Genomic DNA, 18251 nt, shown 5'->3' with positions numbered 1-18251 from the left:
TCAGTGGATTTTCCAGACTGCTGTGCCCCCAAATGGCAATGACAAACAGCTTTAAATGCAACTCCCACTGTGTGCAACTAGACACTATTCAATAATGAAATTTACAAGAAAACAGGAAAAGAACTGAAACACTTTTATTCTGCACCACTCCCTGCCTATCTCCTCTCATTATCACAGCTCCTAGAGGTTGAGCTTGGATGCATGCAAACACTGAAGCATAGCAGTTGTGGTTATATTTTAGTTTGGGAAAAACATGTTCTTAATCTCACTCCTACAATGATGTTTGCCCGTTTGCAAACGTTTCCAGCTGCATAGAGATTTATGGCCCAGTTTCATAAAAATTTGGTGGAAAGAATAGTTTTTCACTTATTGCAGAAGCAAAAAAACTCTAGGTAGGGAATATTTATACATAGTTGAAGTAAACAGATAATCTATAAACAGAAAATTTACAAAAAAGATGTTTTTAGAAAAATGTAATTTCCTGAACTACTCACGGTGACGGTTGCCAGCAGCCCTTCAGGCACGTTGGCCACAATGATGCCAATGAGGAAGATGACAGCTTCCAGCCAGGTGTAGCCCAGGATAAGAGAAAGGATGAAGAAGCTCAAACCCAGGAAAACTGCCACTCCAGTGATGAGACGGATGAAGTGTTCAATCTCTATGTTGATGGGTGTCCGGCGGACTTCCAGCTCAGACGCCAGAGTGGCAATGCGGCCCATCACGGTTCGGTCACCGGTTGCTATAACGATTCCACGAGCCGTACCTGGCGGACGAAGTAGAAGAAAAGTATTTGACATGTTGCACAGATTTTAGAATAAACAGAAAGTGCATAATATAAGAGATTATCCTATATACAGAATAAAATCAATTATTTATTTCAGCACATGTCTGACTGTCAAATGTGTTTTTTTGTCAATATTTTTTTGTTTTGAGGTCACAGCCGGTAAGTGACCTGCTGCTCCTGCACACAGAGGTATGAACCATGACAGCTTTCCCTTTTAAAAGACACCACAGACAGTAAGTGCTGTAGTTCACACACAGGAACGAGGCCTGATGTGGGGATAATGGTTGCATGTAACGGCGTGATGGATGGCGGTGAATTAGAAGTGTGTGCAGTGATTGATTGCTGGAAAGACCGAACAGATGCTGGTCTGAGTGAAAGAGGAAAGCATCTAAATGGCTTTAAAGATAAATGATCTGACCACAGACCCCAGAATCAGCAGGTTTTCTGGTGACTTCTTTATTAGTCGGAATACACCAATCTGTTATGACATTAAGGCCACTGACAGCTGAAGTGACAAACATCGATCATTTCAGTGTGATGCAACGTTTGGCAGAACCAGCCGGAGTTTTGGCATCAGTGTGGATGTTATTTTGACATCTGCCACCTACTCAGACACTGTTGCAAATGCAAAGCAAGTGCAGTTGTAATCTGTAATTTGCACACGAGGTTTCCAGCCTCAAAACTCCGGCCCACGTGTGCTAATGCTGGTTTATTTTGTGCAGATTATTTCCTACAGGTTTTAATCCAAAGACATTTTTTTTCTCTCTGCAGAAAATAAAAACCTTTACAACCTACTTTTCCAGTTTTATGAATATTTCTCAGCTGAACAACACTAATTAAAGGAAAACAGATGCTTTTTCCTTTGAGTTTGATGTGCCGTTGAAAGACTTGTAATAAAAAAACACAAAATATACAGCCTTTTAAATGTCCATAGATGAATAATTGATTGCTTTATGATCAATTTGGTAATTTGTTTGATTATTTTGTACATTTCATTAAGGCAAACATGGCATATAGTAGATAATCATTACTTTAGAAGCTGGGAATCTCAACAAAGTAAATGCTTATCAAGAGAACGAACTTGTAATGCCTTAGCCACAACTGCCCATACAGGTTGATACGTATGGAGTATGGAGTATGCGTAGGAGCACGCAAATCATGTTTGTTTTTGCTATTAGAGTATACTTGTGAATACACAGTGGCAAGTACATACACTTACAAACAAAATATTTTATACAATTTACAAATCAAGTTTTATGCACGCAGAAATGTTTTGAGACTATTTTCTCTCCATAGATGTCTGTCTGCGGGTGAAAAATTGGGCAAACCTGTACGCCAAGCGTCACCAACCCTGTTTCTTGTGGGATACCCCCTTGCTTGTTTTGCAGCAAACCCTGCTTCGATGATTGCTGCTCACCTGGAATCAGGTGTGCTCAGTCAATCAGAATTAGAATCTAGGGTTAGCTGCAAAACAAGCAGGGCGGTAGCCCACGCAGAACACGGCAGGTGACCCCTGCTGCACGCGGTGCACAGGTGGGTCACACGAAACTTCAAGCTCGCAGACCTCTGGCGAGTAGAAAAAACGTGTTCATTCACATTTTTTTAAGGGCATGGAATGAGCAACAGGTTTCAGTAAACACTTCAACAACACAGAAGTAGGTTAGACGAGACAAGCCTAACGGATTTTTTCGTTCATCAGCCCCTCCTGAAGCCTGCAAACTGCACAAGGGGCCCGTCAGTGCTGTTCAGGGGTTACGTGTGCGCTCCTTTTAGGCGCCTTGGGGTGCAGCCTGACTGTTAGAAATAAGGAAATCACAGAATCAGAGGTTAGTTTGCGTAGGCGTCCTACGCGCAATTACGTATCACGTGCACACCCCGTGCATGTGCATTTGCACGCAGTCAAGGAGCCTGAACACGCACATGAATAAAGACTAAAGTGTGGCATAATTACACCTCACGACAGCATCAATGCGTTTAACTTACATTATCCTTACAAATATTTCACAATAGACTTATAACACCCACGACATTGGTACGTTCCATAATCATGATGTCCCTTAAGGTGGCCGGACGAGCCTCACGGGAACTGCAAGAAACATCTGTGCTCACCGTTCCTCCCTACGACCCTTATGGGCCCAGAACACCCAAAACCTGCAGCACCCGTGCGGGTCAACCCTCTCATGGGTGCGTGTGACTAAGGCATAAACAGGTGTGTTAGACGGTGTAGATTCTTACATAATTTGCAGAAACATTTATGAGTGAATGAACCCATTGCCTCACGTTTTTTGTAGAAAGATTTAATATTCTTGATCAAACATTTGCAGACAGCATGTTAACTTTAAAATGGTCTATCGGGAGGCCACTTCACAGTTACACGCGCTTATGCTTGATGGAAAAACTAATAATACAAACGTTCAGATGGTTTCCAAACTGGAATCTCTAAGACTAAGACATGCAGATGGTAGATGTGGCCTGCTGACCTTCAACACAGTTGGTGGAATAGAAACAGATGTTGCGGGTCTCCAGAGGATTGTCATGGTTAAACTCCGGTGATCGAGTCTGAGGCTCAGATTCTCCCGTAAGAGATGAATTGTCCACCTTTATAGAGAGGAGTAAAGAAAAGAGAGAAGTCTGGATTCTTAATCACAAGACGTGGGGAGCTGGTGAGGGGACTGGTGAGGACAGCAAGAATCTGAATGAGGTCTTCATGCTTGGCTGGAGCTAAAGCTCTGACTCCTCCTTTACCTTACATCCATTAGAGGAGATTACACGGAGGTCAGCTGGAATCCGATCTCCTCCTTTGACCTCCACCAGATCTCCAAGAACCACAACTTCTGCATTTATCTGCAGCTTTTCCCCGTCACGGATCACCATGGCTTGCTGGTGTGAGTAAAAAGCAAAAAGAGGATTTGGGCGGATTAGGTCAGATATGGTTTAAAAAAATGAGTGGTTTGGGGGTAAATGAAAATCAGAGTTTAAGGGAAAAAGCATGTCCTCTTCTTGTGTGGACATTTAGTGGATTTCCATTAAATAGAGTTTGAAAGCCGCACTGAACGGAGGCGTATTGATTCAGTGGGCTCAGAGACTAAATCCAACAAAAATTGGAGGGACCTACCTGTGGGACCATTTTCTTAAAGGAGTCCATGATTCGAGAGCTCTTAGCTTCTTGGAAATAGGAGAAACAACCAGTAATGATCACCACGGCGGCCAGCACCACGCCTAGGTACAGCTGAAATGGGAAACAGAGTGTGGTTCATAAGGGATGTTCAAACAGTGTGATGGATTACAAACCAAGTTCCAGATTTTATAAAAAATGAGTAAATATAGCTGGAACTCTCATTTTCGGAAAAGATTTAAACCAACAGAGAAACCAGAAGAGAATTTCTCATTTACCATTCTTCTTATCTTAGAGATTCAGGATAAGTCCAACTGAGCAGCTGCCTCCCAAACACAGAAACTGATCTGTGAAGGCCACCGGGAGATTCTGTCTGAACCCAAGCATGGTTGTGTGGTCTTGTAGTTATGAGACATTCATTCTGATTTATTTTTGTTTTCTATTTTCAGTTATGGAGGAACATGGCTGCTTCGTCTCACGCTGATGCAAACAAGACAGCCAGTCACGTTGGATGAAAGCAGCTGCCAGCTGCTGCACTGGATGTCTGGGGCTGCTGTGCGATAGCATTCCTAAAAGCTGAGGAGTTTGCTTTGTGGAAAACTTCTGCTATCCTTTGACAGCAGCAACAAAACGCCTCTGTCTTGATTTTGTGTTCCAGCAGCTGCAAAACGTCTTACATCTCTATCCTCAAACTTTGTGCCTTAAAAGACCCTCTCTGATAACACTGGCAGTTTTAACATGTTCTTACTGCATTTTTTTTATGATACTTTTATAAAAAAATAAAGTTTAAAATGGCATTTCTGAGTATTTCTTTATTTAAATCATTGTGCATCAGGAGCTCTCAGCAACAAGGAGGGGAAGGGGGGCGGGATTGCTCTGCCACAGCAGCTCTACCCACAACTCAGAGGTGAATTTCTAATGACCTCTTGCTGCTCTGCAGAAACTATGTCCTTCAAAAGAGGACACAGTTTTTGTTATTTTGGCTAAAAATAAAATTAGTATAATCATAATTCAGAGACCACTGGGAACGCTTTTGAAAAATCGTTCAAATATGAGCAGAGTGGGATTTGAAAGACTTTTTAAAGAAATGATTTCTCTTTTCTAGTTCACTTACTTCTAAACATGATTTGCAAAAAGCTGTATTGGTGCACTTTTTTCTGCAAGTCCAAAGTCTGGCTGGTGGGCCAAATGCAGCACGCGTTCAAATTTTCACTGACCCGCACGCTCCTTTCATAGAATCAATAATATGCAGCCCAGCATTTTCTAAAAAGTGTATGGTTGGATAAATCATGTTTTAAATAGCCTATATCATGCAAAATCTACTTTTCTGAGCTTTTAAGTGTAGTATAATGTTATTCCCTCACCAAAAACAACCCCAAAGCGGTTCTTGATCCGTTTATGCACCTCTGAGCATTCCTCTAAAGCCCTGAGCACCAGCCCTTCCCACTTCATGAAAACGAGTGGATTCTCACAATGTGACATCACAAAGTGGGGAACTGCCCCTTCCAAGGAGAGTCTGCACTGCCAGCACCGCCCCCAGGCTGACAGACACACGGCTAGCATACACTTTCTCTACGGAGCTGGGGGTTTTGGCAAAACACTTTCATTTTAGAAGCACAATATTCTCATCCATCTTTGCAAAAATTTGGATGATTTTGCTTTAATGGGCAAAATGCAGACACGCTGTCGAGGCTGACTCAAGGATGACGTCATGAAATGGGCACCACCCACATGGAGCAAAAGGTGGAGCCTCAGAGATCGAGTCAACTTACTTCTAGATAGGAAAATGAGCTGAGAAAATAACATCCAGTCAGGACCATAAATATTTGGACAGAGACACATTCTTTCTAATTTAGTTGCTGTACATTACCACAGTGGGCTGCACGGTGGCACAGTGGTTAGCGCTCTTGCCTCACAGCAAGAAGGCCCCCGGTCCATTCCCGGCTGGGGGACATGAAAAACACAACATCAATGGGGGACCTTTCTGTGTGGAGTTTGCATGTTCTCCCCGTGCATGTGTGGGTTTTCTCTGGGATCTCCAGCTTCCTCCCACCGTCCAAAAACATGCTACATAGGTTGATTGGCAACTCTAAATTGTCCATAGGTGTGAATGGATGTGTGATTGAGGATATTCTACCCTGCGAGAGACTGGCAACCAGTCTAGGGCATCCCTTGCTTACGCCCAAGTGGCCGGGATAGGCTCCGGCAACCCCGTGACCCCGAAAGGGAATAAACGGTTAAGAAGATGAATGAATGAACATTACCACAGTGAATTTCAACTAAAACAAGTGCAGACTTTCAGCTTTTATTCCATGGGTTGAACAAAAAAATAATAAAAATGTGAAAAACTAAAGGATTCTTTTTAACACAATCCCTTCATTTCATGGGCTCATAAGTAATATTGCATGGGCAGGTGTAGGCAATTCCCTTGTTGTGTCATTATGAGTGAAGCAGATAAAAGGCCTGGAGTTGATTAGAGGACTCGTGCTGCATTTTTAAGATTTTGCTGTGAACAGACAACATGCGGTCAAAGGAGCTCTCCATGCAGGTGAAAGGAGCCATCATTAAGCTGAGAAAACAGAAAAAAACCATGCAAGAAACTGCTACAGTATTAGGAGTGGCGAAATCAACAGTGTGGTACATCCTGAGAAAGAAAGAAAGAACTGGTGAAGTCAGCAACGCAAAAAGACCTGGACGTCCACGGAAGACAACAGTGGTGGATGATGGCAGAATCATTTTCATGGGGAAGAGGAACCCGTTCACAACAGCCAACCAAGTGAACAACACTCTCCAGGAGGTAGGCGGATCAATATCCAAGTCTACCATAAAAAGAAGACTGCATGAAAGTAGATCCAGAGGGAACACTGCAAGATGCAAGCCAGTCATAAGCCTCAAGAATAGGAAGGTAGATTGGACTTTGCTAAAAAGCATCTAAAAAACCAGCACAGTTCTGGAAAAACATTCTTTGGACAGATGAAACCAAAATCAACCTCTACCAGAATGATGGCAAGAGAAAAGTCTGGAGAAGGCGTGGAGAAGCTCATCTCAGGGTCGTTACTTTACTCTGAGAGGCTTAAGACTAGCAGGATATAGGCCCTTAAAGGCGATAGAAACCCTTCTGTGACACTCTTTTAGGGCCACCACTTTCAGGAGGGAAAAATGGCATATTTCTATCAGTGAAATATAAACCTAATGTGTCTGCTGAGAGACTGTGACCGTTTTCAAGTAGTTCAATATCCAGAGTGACTAACAGACAAGACATGCTAACTACAACAGGCTAAGTGGGAATTCAAAATTAACAAATTGACATTAATTGAAGTAAATGTACATACTGAGAGGCATTTGTTATCTGAGTGATTACCTGAAAAGTATGTCATTACATCAATTAGCTCATTTGCATTTTATGTTATTCAAATAGTGTCAGGCCAATTGGTTGGCAAAACATTTTCACCTCAAAAATCTAGCCCTCTTTGCAAAAAGTCTGGACACCTCTGTGGTGAAGCGTTCTCTGATGGTGAGAAAGTAAGACGTCTCACAGCTATGTTTTTTTAAACTGTGCAATAATTTCAGCAAAAGCTCTTGAAATCTCATTCATAAAGTAATGAAATAGAGCTTCCGTCTGACAACAGCAGTGCGTGAGGATCTGGCAGTCAGGATTCCCATCTTTAAAAAAGTGCTCGTAAATTTTGCATACAGTGCCAAAGCTGCAGGCGGCTGGGGCTTTGAAGGAGCTCGCTGGAGCATCAAGCTGTACATAGAACTGAAAGGGGAGATTAAATCGCAGGGAGATTAGGTTTATCACTGGGGTGTATGCGTGTATATAATGGATGTTACTGTACATTGTGTCAGGGTGTGATATTGACTGCAGTTTGGAACGAGCTAAATGACGATTGCATAATAAGTTGGAGCCAAACAGTGCAGTTTGGGTGGTGCGCCTGACGCTGCAGCGCCTGAGTGTGACAGGAAGTGTAAATTCAAATCGTAGATCTCCTGCTCCTCTTTTCTTACCTTTCTCTGTTTTGTATGGTAATTTGGTGAACGCTGTCTCTGTGTTGGCTTCTGGGAACAGTTGAGCTGCCATTTTGTTAAGTAAAGGTCACAAAAATATCTCCTCGCGACCAAGACAGAAGATGAAAACTCAAGATATTTTCAACTTCGCTGGTCTTTTCTTTAAGGGCACGAATTAGAGGAAGATGAATCATCCAGAGTGAGCATTTGAACAAAAAATATAAATTATGTCTCCACCAAAACCCTGATAGAACAACTTTGGGTGTCAGGGGAAGACAGTTTAGCCAACACGGCTCATTCAAATTGAAATATGTGTGGCAGGCTGTGGCATCCGTTAAGTGACATGCACAGCGTGGCAAAAAACAACTGCTGTGGCTCCACATTGATTTCAAAACGGCTGCATGCAGTAATGAAAGGTTATCTCCAATTTTTGAATTTTTAAAGATTTTCCCTCAAAACATTATCATAACAAGATGCAACTACAAGGGAAAAGCGTCCATCACGCAGCACGATAACATCAAAGGATTAACCGTCAACACACGCACTGCAGTTGCCCTTCAGGGTATTGAGAGGAATTAGTTTTGCACGCAGAGACTGTTGCAGCAGAACACACTGTACTGCTTTCTGAGCTGAAATTTATCACTGTAATGTGCAGAGATGATGATGATGGATGACCCCACTTACAGATGCAACCCAGATTCAGGAAAAGTTCAGATGCTGTCTAAAATGTAAATAAAGGTGGAATGAAATTATTTGTAGATCACTTTAATGCCTCCAGTATTCTGAAAGGGAAGAAAGTTTTTTAGTTTAATGAGCTTGCTGTTCCTTTTCCTCAAAAACCCCATATGTTTACTTTTTATTTTATAGTTAATTTTTAAATGTGGTGAATTCCTTTTTTTATAATGGGTTTTTAAGTTTTTAGTGGCTGACCTTTCTAAATTGCATGGATGTCGGCTCTTCTACCGACCGCTGTAATGTGCCCAGAATTAGATCTGGCCTGATCTTTGTGTGATAAAAAAGACATTTGTGCATGTTGTGCATGTGGCAGGATGTGCGTCTCCAAACCCTGAACATCCATCAGTTCTGGTGATGTTTTTATAGATGCTTAACTGCATATGTGACCTGCACTGATGCACGATCACAAAACCAGAAAATGGCGGCCTTTTATTTCTTAAAAGATAAAAACATGCAGATTCTAATGTGAATTTGTTTTTTTGTCATTTCCAAAAGAAACTGTGCAGCTTTATTTTTAATCATAGGAAAGTTAGCTGCTGCTGGTTTTTATTAGGAAGCATTACTGAATCTCATTTAGAAGGATTCATTTTTCTTTGGATGGCAAGTATTTCCCTCCCTTTAGGGTCGAGTTGACTTAGAGGCAGACCAGAAGTTTATCCGCTGCTTCAGCTCTGATCAAAAAAAAAAAGAAACAATAACTGGACAAAGCATAGAAAATGCCTGACCTTTGCCTCCAGCAAAATTAAGCCACTTCAGTGGCCATTTTTGATGCTATTTATGTGCTAAAAACCCAAAATCAGACATTGTGTTCATAGAGAATCTGTGATGTCATGGAGGCCACCAAAGCGATGGGCGAAGACGTTTGCTATGAGAACATACAGTAGATAGCGTCTCTGAAATGATGCAGATTTTCAGTGTTGTAATAAATCTTCCAAAAATTCAGCCCACTATGCTAAAATTATGTTTGCTATAAGAAATGGACACAAAGACCGAATTCTATGGTGGCCATGAAGTTCAAATCATCAACAGATCACTCAACTCAAAACTATATTGAAGAACACAATGACAATTAAAAAAGCAAAACAAAAAATAGAAAAACATTATCATATATATTCAAACATATTTTTTATGTTAAAAATGTATACATTGCAGAAAACGTTTTTTATTTTCAGAATGACTTTTACTATGTTTTTGCATTGAGTGATTTGTTGATGTGATTTGAACTTCAGGGCCACCGTAGAATCAGTCACTGAAGAGCCAGAGGTCAGCAAAAAGCTTTGGAATATCATTCCTCTAAGTGATTAAAACTTTCCTTAAAACATGAAATACATACGAAAGTAAAAAAAAAAAAACATGTTGCCAAATAAAAGCAACATTTTTTAGGATCCAAACTGGATGGAGGTGAAACCCCAGAAAAATCAGGATGCTTCCACTTTCAACTAATCATAACTATGGGTGATTACTACTGTGAGATCAAAATAATAATAATTAGATTGTACATATACACTTATTCAGTGTTAAAGGTGAGCTATAGAGCTATACTTTGCCATTTATGGGTTATTTTATCAGCTTTTATAGATTTACAACATGCAGAGCTGCTCACTGTTCAGACTTGGAGCAGCAGCAAGTGATTACATCAATTCAGTAATTGAGACACATTATCCATTTATTGTTAAGGCTAAAACAGAAAGCTCAAACACTGGATTTGTTATCTTGTCAATAAGGGCTTTCTCCACATATATTGACTCAATTCTCAAAAATTAGACTATTGGACAGTTTCCCACCAGTGAAGGAAATATCCAGGTATTTTCTTGGTGCAGTTGTATCAGCCACACAACTCAGTCAGACTGATTTGAAGGCAGTTGTAAAATGTAACTCTGCCTTGAAACTTTCAACTTCATAGTTTTAAACTTCCAGTTTAAACTTCCAGTTTAAAACTATGAAGTTGACAGCTTCCTATTTAATCTGCAGCCACTTTCCACAGAACCAAACAATCACATGGCCGATGCTCCTTCTAAGCTCTACATCAACAAACAATTGATATTAATTAGTGTTCCGGTGTTGATGACATTTTCCAAACAGCAACACTAAACCCTCTTTCTTGAACACGCCTTTAGCCAATGATAATCGCACTGGACGAGCAGGGAGGAGATTTTCAGTTGCTACTCTTCACTAGTGCATGTCTACAGTTGGAAGATACAGTTGATGCATATAGTCGAAGCGGTGAAAATCCGGTGAATCTTGCTCCAGGCTTTGTCTTTCACAGCTCTATTCTGATATATAAAAGACTTGGTGTTGCATAATTCCGGCCGGGCATAAACCAAAATTTCTCCTCCATGATTCATTTTCAAACGGTTGGCACTTCTGTTAATTAAAGGGACGCCATCCATACATCACTACCAAATCTGAGTCCCTGATTGGTCAAGGTACAACCTGATTTAACTTTCAACGCACGTTCAATGGCCGCAGATTTTGTATGTGAAGCCAAAAAACAGTCATTGGACCTTGCGTAGGGACATTTCAACACATGGCGGGCATGGTGGGCACTGAAACTGTAATATTCTGATCAGAGGTTGGCCGCTCTCCCACAGCTACAGCTGCTCCCAGGTCACGGTTTTAAAACGAGTGTTTAGCCCATTTCTTTAATTGTCTCCCTTCTTAGCTTCATCTGACTGGCTGTCATATTCTCCTGCACATGGAAATCTAAAGTTTAAGTTATTTCCTGGTTCAAATTCTTCATCATGTTTTCCGACCATCTCCTTTCTGATCTGCTGTCTAATGTGTTTCCTGTTGGACTCAGTTCTTATGTACATGGTCACACGCTAAAACCCTGTCTCACTGAAACAATGCAAAAGAGAGATGTTCGTCATTGATTCTCATTCCTCCAGGTGGCGTTGTCTTGAAGTTAAACCATAACAACTGGACTTAAAAGTCTTCTACCTTAAAACATTTAGCCGCTATGACTCAAATTCAAGACACCCTTGATTTCTGTTTGAACGTTGATTGTTTTTTTCCTTGTGTTACTTGGTTACATTGGAGTTTTTCTTTTTCCCTATCGGTGTGTGATGGTGAGTTTGGTGCCCGCAGAAGCATGCATGCTCACATTGTCGTTGAGCGGGTCATCTTCTGTGGCCACCTGAATACTGTAGGCCAGGAAGCAGAGGATGGCTCCGATCCACAGCAAAATGGAGAAGCCACCAAAAAGCTGCCGGCAGAACTTGACCCATTCCGGCGTGGTGGGGGGCGGTGTGAGTGCATTCAGGCCGTCTTTGGCCAGCATCTCCGCAGCTCGGGCACTGGTAAGGCCCTGAGGGGAAACGATTTTTAGTCATGAATGTTTGTCGTCCTGCAAAGAAAGTCTTTTTACAACAATTCTCAATTTTTAGTGAGCCTTAAAAAGCAAGTTTACTGCAAAAGAGTCGGAAAATCCAGTATTCCTGTCTGACTTCTTTAGCATCACAAATACAATAAAGAAGGTGACTCTTCTCATTTGAGGCACTTGACTAAAACTTTATAGAACACATTCTCCAATGTCATTGTAAAATTTACTGGAAATCTCTGGAATGGTGGAGTTTCATTACACTGTATAACCATTTAAGCGACTTTTATGTTGGAGCTCCAGCAAGTATTCCATTTTTGCAGCCTTTGCTCTCCTTTTCCATTTTCTCATTCTAATCTTAACCAGATCAAATCTGTTTCACTTCACCTGCAGTGCTGCAAAGTCAAGTTTTACAGCAAGCAGCAACTATGGCTCCAGCAAAGGCTTGTGCTGCGTTTGTGTCCGTCAGAAGATACAGTTGTAAGACTTTTTTTTTTTTTTTTTGCATCAAAGCGTTTGCCAGTTTGTCTGCATGTGTGGGGAAAGGATTAAAGATGAAGACTCTGGGTGAACTGGGGACGCCGCAGTCGACCAAAGCAATGCTCGGACTCAGTTCACATGCTGCTTTCCAGCACAGGCCAAGACTGATTACATCTCTATATAAAAGATTACTGCAACTCTTTGTTGTGTGTTTGCGTGCAGGTGAAGGTGTGAAAATAGCTGAGCTGTGTGTATTTGTGTCTTATTACCCGTGCGAGGTCCACTCCATAGCGTTTCCCCAACTCTTCCAAAGATAGCCTGTGGTCATCCTGCAGGGATGAAAGATTTCTTTATTTGTGTTTTGGTTCAGACCAAATGAATGTGTTTCTGGCAGATCATGAAAGGAGGACGGGGTATTCCTTTTGTAATGCATCATTTAGTGAAATGCTGTGTGATCTATATGGATGCAGCTGTCTAAGCAGTGGCTTATTGCTCTCTATCTTATGGAAAAAGTATTTCATTTGGTTTCTAACCACGTCTGTGGGATTTATGTGCAAATATTTGAAAGAACATCCTTCTGTAAAGACCCACTCCGACATAAATGGTGTTTTTCACATGTTCCTGTGGCATTTTTCTGATAATGGAGGACACATGTAAAGAAACGTAATCTCAAAATAGCATTTATTACAACCCTTTTCCTGTCTAGGGGGATCAAGAGGAGCATAACATGAAATAGAACCACAATCAACAACTAAAACAATTCCTTAAAACAAATTACTGGCAGAATTATTAACACAACTCCAAACTTACAGATATTTAACAGAAAAAACAACAACAATTGAAATACAGAAATAAGTTTGAATCAAAATCAATTAGACAGAAAGGGGAACAAAGCAAAAAAATAATAAAAAAAACAATTCTGACATGTGACGTCACTTCCTGTTTCCTGTGGATATAAATGCTGATGTATGTGTCCATTGCTCTGGTTTGGCTGTTTGTGGAGGAAACTTGAATGGCGACTGAGATTCTGTTTAAAACCAAGTGTGCACCCTTAGAATTAAACACAACATGTAATGGGAATGATTCGTGTCCCAATAAACTATAAACTGTTACTGGGCTGGGAGAAAAGAGAAAAATAAAGAATTTAGGCTGATGTTCAGGCGCTGTCCTGCAACCTGTGACGGTTAGGTTGGGGGAGTCGAGGGCTGAAAGCTGGTGGGACAGCGTGTACACAAAGAGCTATCAGGGGGACGGGAAACACACCAACAGTCCCGCCCACAACTCGCAGGTGAATTGCAGGTGAATTCCTGTCGCTCTACAAAAATCCTAAAAAAATGACCCAGGTTTTTGATTTAGGCTAAAAGCGCATATCGCATCTTAAAAGCTAAGATTTTGAACACAAGGATGAACTAAAATCCCACAAAATAATGCGATTGACAAAATGAATCTTTTTTATTCACTTTATTTCTCAGCATGACAAGTGTTCAGAGCAGAAGAGTAGTTTCTTTAAACTGGAAATCAACAGTTAAAAATGATATTTCAAAGAAGGGCTTCACTTTATGTAAAAGTTACTCTTAGTTTAAATGTATTCCTCAGTTTTTCTCCAAAAGAGGACTTAAAGTCCAGAGTTCTTTCATATTTATCTTATATTACTTCTGCTGTTTCCCAGTTATCTGCATGAATGAAAGGAAAACATTTGTATTGAAGTCCGTGGCAGGAAGTCTTGCTTGGCTTCGGCGCTCCTCATCGGGTTTCAGGACACGTCCGTCATTTTCTCCTTATATTGAGCGAAATGCTAAATTGATGTTAATACACAAGCACTGAGAAAATCTTCACCTTTGATTTCTGCTGCATGGGGTTGACTAATACAAATAACTGTTCAGCAGCAAGATGATGGAGATTATCATAATGGAAGACAACATGTAGAAAGATTATGTTTAGCTAGCAGAAGGATGGTGACGGCGCTGCTGTCCAGACTCATTTTTACAAAAGGGTTTTCACTTTTTGCTTTTGACCCTTAAAACAGACAATGGCTTGGGCATGTGACTGTATATGAGAACTGGACTGAGTGACCCCTCCCCTCTCCAAACAGGAAGTACCTGCTGGTCCCAAAACCCCATAGACTTCTATTGAGAAATAAACAGATATTATCCAGTCATTCTATTCGTCAGAATAACAATTCCTGCTCCAATAACTTTTTTTAAGGTGTTTTTGACAATCCAAAATTTTATTCTATCCTATTTGTTTTCTTTATTAAAAGTTATTTATGTCATAAACTGACCAATCAGATGCCTTAATTAAAGCATGTGGTGCCCGCTGGCCCCCACCCCGAACCTTTGAAACATTTGACAGATTCTCCAGAGCCCACTTTCAGTTTTGGGGGGTGCGGCTTTCCAACAAACTCCTGATTGGCGACAGTGGTTGCCACAGAAACGATGACTCTGACCGACTCAGACCAATCACTGCTCACCGACGCCGTCTGGCTCCAAATGACGGCGTCTGTAGCGTGGAAAAAATGGCAACTAAATTGACTTCATGTGGTTGGAGCTGGAAGTAATTCGTTCTCTTTGGATGATGTCACACTCACTTGATTTGGTTCTCTGATACAGTCAGTGCTCAGTCCCGTTCTCACGTACAGTCATTAATGGTAAACAGCAGCATCATTTAATCTATAAATATTGCTTACAGAAAACTGCAGTTCTGCGATGCACCGACTGTAAAAGAGCATGGGTAAGAAGTGTGGTCATAACGTCTGTAGGACAAAATGAAACAAAATTAAAGTTTGTTTTTTTAATTTGTTTTGCCACCATATTTGCAGGATGGCCATGTAACTCTGGCTGTTTAACGTTCAATACATTTATTTTTAAAAAGTCTGAGAGTTGTTAGAACTTGCTCAATAAAGATGCTGTTGAGAAAATAATATGATCCTTCCAGTTTCTGAAACAACTTGACAGCTAAATATTCAATAAAGTGATAATTGAACAGCAAATTGAGAATTTAATGGTCATAAATGTGAACTTAAGCAGCATTTATCATCTTTAACACACCTTTTCTTGCGTCTGGCCTTATGTTAACATGTTTATTCAGTTTCATTTAAAATTTGTTGAGTCCTTTTCTTTTAAAAACCTCTTGTTTGTGAAAGTTTGGGTGAGCCGGAGGACTTCCCGCTCCTTATGGCGTGGAGCCTGACCTTTATCAGCTCCGTCCGAGTTTTGACTGAAATTGTTTCCATCAGAATCTTCTGGGGTGTTTTCCTGCGTGGCTACGTAACCGTTTGTCTGCTTATTTCTACTTTCTCCTGCCATAAGTTGCCAAATGTCAAGACATTTCCACTCCAGTGTGGAATGATTGTATGTTAGAGGATCCAAAGTATTTAACATTTACTAATTCCACAGTGACAGTCCCTTATTTTCATAGTCAAGGGGCCAATTCTGGTTAAATGAAAGCACAGCTGCAGAACCAATCAATGTGACATTTTGTTTTGGCAGTGCTGTTTTTTTGTTGGTTTTTCGCTGATTGTTATGATTTTTTTTTTAATAATTTGAATTTAAACTATTTTTTTTCCAGGGAAAATTGATGTTTGCATCAAATTAAAAGGCGAAAGTAACTCGACATGAAAAAAACCCAAACGTGTTTTCAATTTGCTTTAGCCTAAACAGTGTTGACAGAAAAGTAAAGAGTCCAGTTTGAGGGAAGGAGGATGGCTCAAAATATTGATTGAAATACTGATTTTGTGCAAAATAAAACAAAAAAATGGAATAGTTGGAGCTTTGATGCTGAAATTCTTTCAAGCATTAGGCATGACGTTTGCAGATCATGTTTCATTCCATGTTTGTTTTCAAGGAAAACTCAAGCAGCAGACATTTGTTTATTGGTAAATTAACAATTGTTTGAAGGTATTTAGACGTTAACGTGAGTAAAAAGTCTGATGTTGACTGATGAAAGCAAAATCTGACATTACAGCAGGCAGCCTCCAAAAGCCTCGTTCCTTTAAAGTCCCACTCCGATCAGCTTTGGATCTATTGTAAAACAGCTCCGAGTAGTCTTTACACTTTTAATGTAGTTTCTGCAGAGTGGCAGTAGTTCATTAGAAATTTGCCTCTTAAGTTGTAGGCTGGACCCCCTTTCCGCTCCCCTTTTGTTGAGAGCTCTTTGTTTACACTCTCTCCTGCTGAAACCACCTCACCTCCTCAAGCTAACGAATGTGGTGAGCAATATTGGAGTTATCCAGTGTGCAGTTTTGATCCAGTTTCTAGCTCAACTAAGGAGATAAAAAGACGATCTATTTGTCTGCAAGTGGAAGCATCGGAATGGAGCGGAGCAGCTCGCCCGGCTTATGTTAACATCACAAATACGCTCTTTTTCAAACGGCATTTAAATAAAGAAATACTCCGAAATGTAAATTTAATCCTAATGTCCTCCACCATCAGAAAAATGTCACAAGAACATTTTAAAAACACCATATTTAAATGTCTTTAATTAAAAGGTCACGTCTGACCCGAGCCCCATTATCACGCTCTGTTCAAAGCAGCAAATCTTAACCCACTTTTCATGGACGTGGCTTGTTAGGATTTCTGACAGCCCCTCAAAGAAATCCATGTCTGCACAAAGCAGAGGCTCTGCGCCGCTCTGCTGGTGGCCCACGAATTATTCAGCCTCTCTGTGCAAAAAGGAGAGCAGCCAGAGGGAGGCTGAGCAGATCGGAGCGGACAGGCTGGTTTACATCTGCAGCCCGCCGCACCGAACAGGACAGATTGCCATTTTGTTTACGGGCCACTGTTTTCATTTATGGCCGTGTTAAATAATCTGGTTCCTTCGGCGTGATGCTGGTTGGGGATCATTTGGGAGCTGGAGTAATGGAATCAATCACAGGGTGGAAGGAGAGCGACTTGAAGCAGTAACAGCTTGTTTTTCTTACCAAGGACACCTCCTTCTTCAGCTCCTCCAAGTTCCTCTCCTTCCTCTTCTTCTTCCCTTCATGGCTGCCTCCCCACTGTGGTAAAACAGAAAACCATCAAACTGAAAGCCTTGTAAGAAATTTAAAACACATCAGCATATCACAGTCAATTGCTTCATTCATTTTAAATGCCGTCACTCATGGCAAACTACTCGCTGAATATAGAAGAGATTTTTTTTTTCATCATGGTACAAGTTCCTCATTTGTGAGAGTGAGAGTGGGGGTGTCATGAGCAGTTGGAGGAACAGAACATCGTGGGGATCATCTGCTGCTGTCAGTCTTGTTTCGTCGGTGAAGGAGGGAAATACCAGGAGACCCAGAGCACGCAAGTGGCAAAGTAAAAAAAAGTAATCAAAAAGAGCCAAAGCGAGAGCCGGAGAAGTGGCTGAAATGTGTCTGGCATAGCAATTTCCCCACGCTGCGGGAGTGGAGGAAAACCGTGCTTGCCCTCCCCTGAAGCTAAATGGAAGCGGCCTGGCAGACAGGAACCAGCAGAATTACATAATTACAGCCAAACCAAGGAGAAACTTGTTAAAGAGGAGAGCGTTCAGCCTGAGATGTTTTACAAACACGTCTGCAGGCCACACAAAGTGGGTCTGCAGGGTCTCCTCGTTACTTATGTTGTCATATTTCCCATGTAGTTAGATTACAAATACTCTGATTACACTGATGCAAGACAGGTTCACTTTTTTACAGTTTAAGTAAGAAACATGAAGAGGAACTCACCCCTCTGCCCATGCTTGACGTCCAGACGATGGCGGCTTGTGAAGTGAAGGACAGCACTCATGGACCACAGCTGATACCTTCCACCCCCACGTGCAGAACAGAACATACTGGGGGCTTTTTTTGGGTC

At 41.2% G+C, this 18251-nt stretch overlaps 1 protein-coding gene across 1 annotated transcript in view; it reads right to left on the bottom strand.

The window, feature by feature from the left end:
* The window catches only part of LOC101161996 (sodium/potassium-transporting ATPase subunit alpha-2), a 56648-nt gene extending 38397 nt beyond the window's left edge, over positions 1–18251 (bottom strand). The window contains exons 1-8 of the mRNA XM_004078573.4: positions 18125–18251; positions 17360–17434; positions 12711–12770; positions 11746–11949; positions 3900–4013; positions 3530–3664; positions 3265–3382; positions 495–763 (exon numbers count right to left, since the gene is read on the bottom strand). Of these exons, the coding sequence (XP_004078621.1) occupies positions 495–763; positions 3265–3382; positions 3530–3664; positions 3900–4013; positions 11746–11949; positions 12711–12770; positions 17360–17434; positions 18125–18136 (987 nt within the window). The 5' untranslated portion in view covers positions 18137–18251. The remainder of the gene's footprint in view (positions 1–494; positions 764–3264; positions 3383–3529; positions 3665–3899; positions 4014–11745; positions 11950–12710; positions 12771–17359; positions 17435–18124) is intronic.

Source organism: Oryzias latipes, chromosome 17 (genome assembly GCF_002234675.1).
Source record: "Oryzias latipes chromosome 17, ASM223467v1".
In the NCBI taxonomy this organism is placed as follows: domain Eukaryota; kingdom Metazoa; phylum Chordata; class Actinopteri; order Beloniformes; family Adrianichthyidae; genus Oryzias; species Oryzias latipes.
The sequence above is the reverse complement of the archived record's forward strand: the minus strand, read 5'-3'. Positions and strand labels throughout refer to the sequence as shown.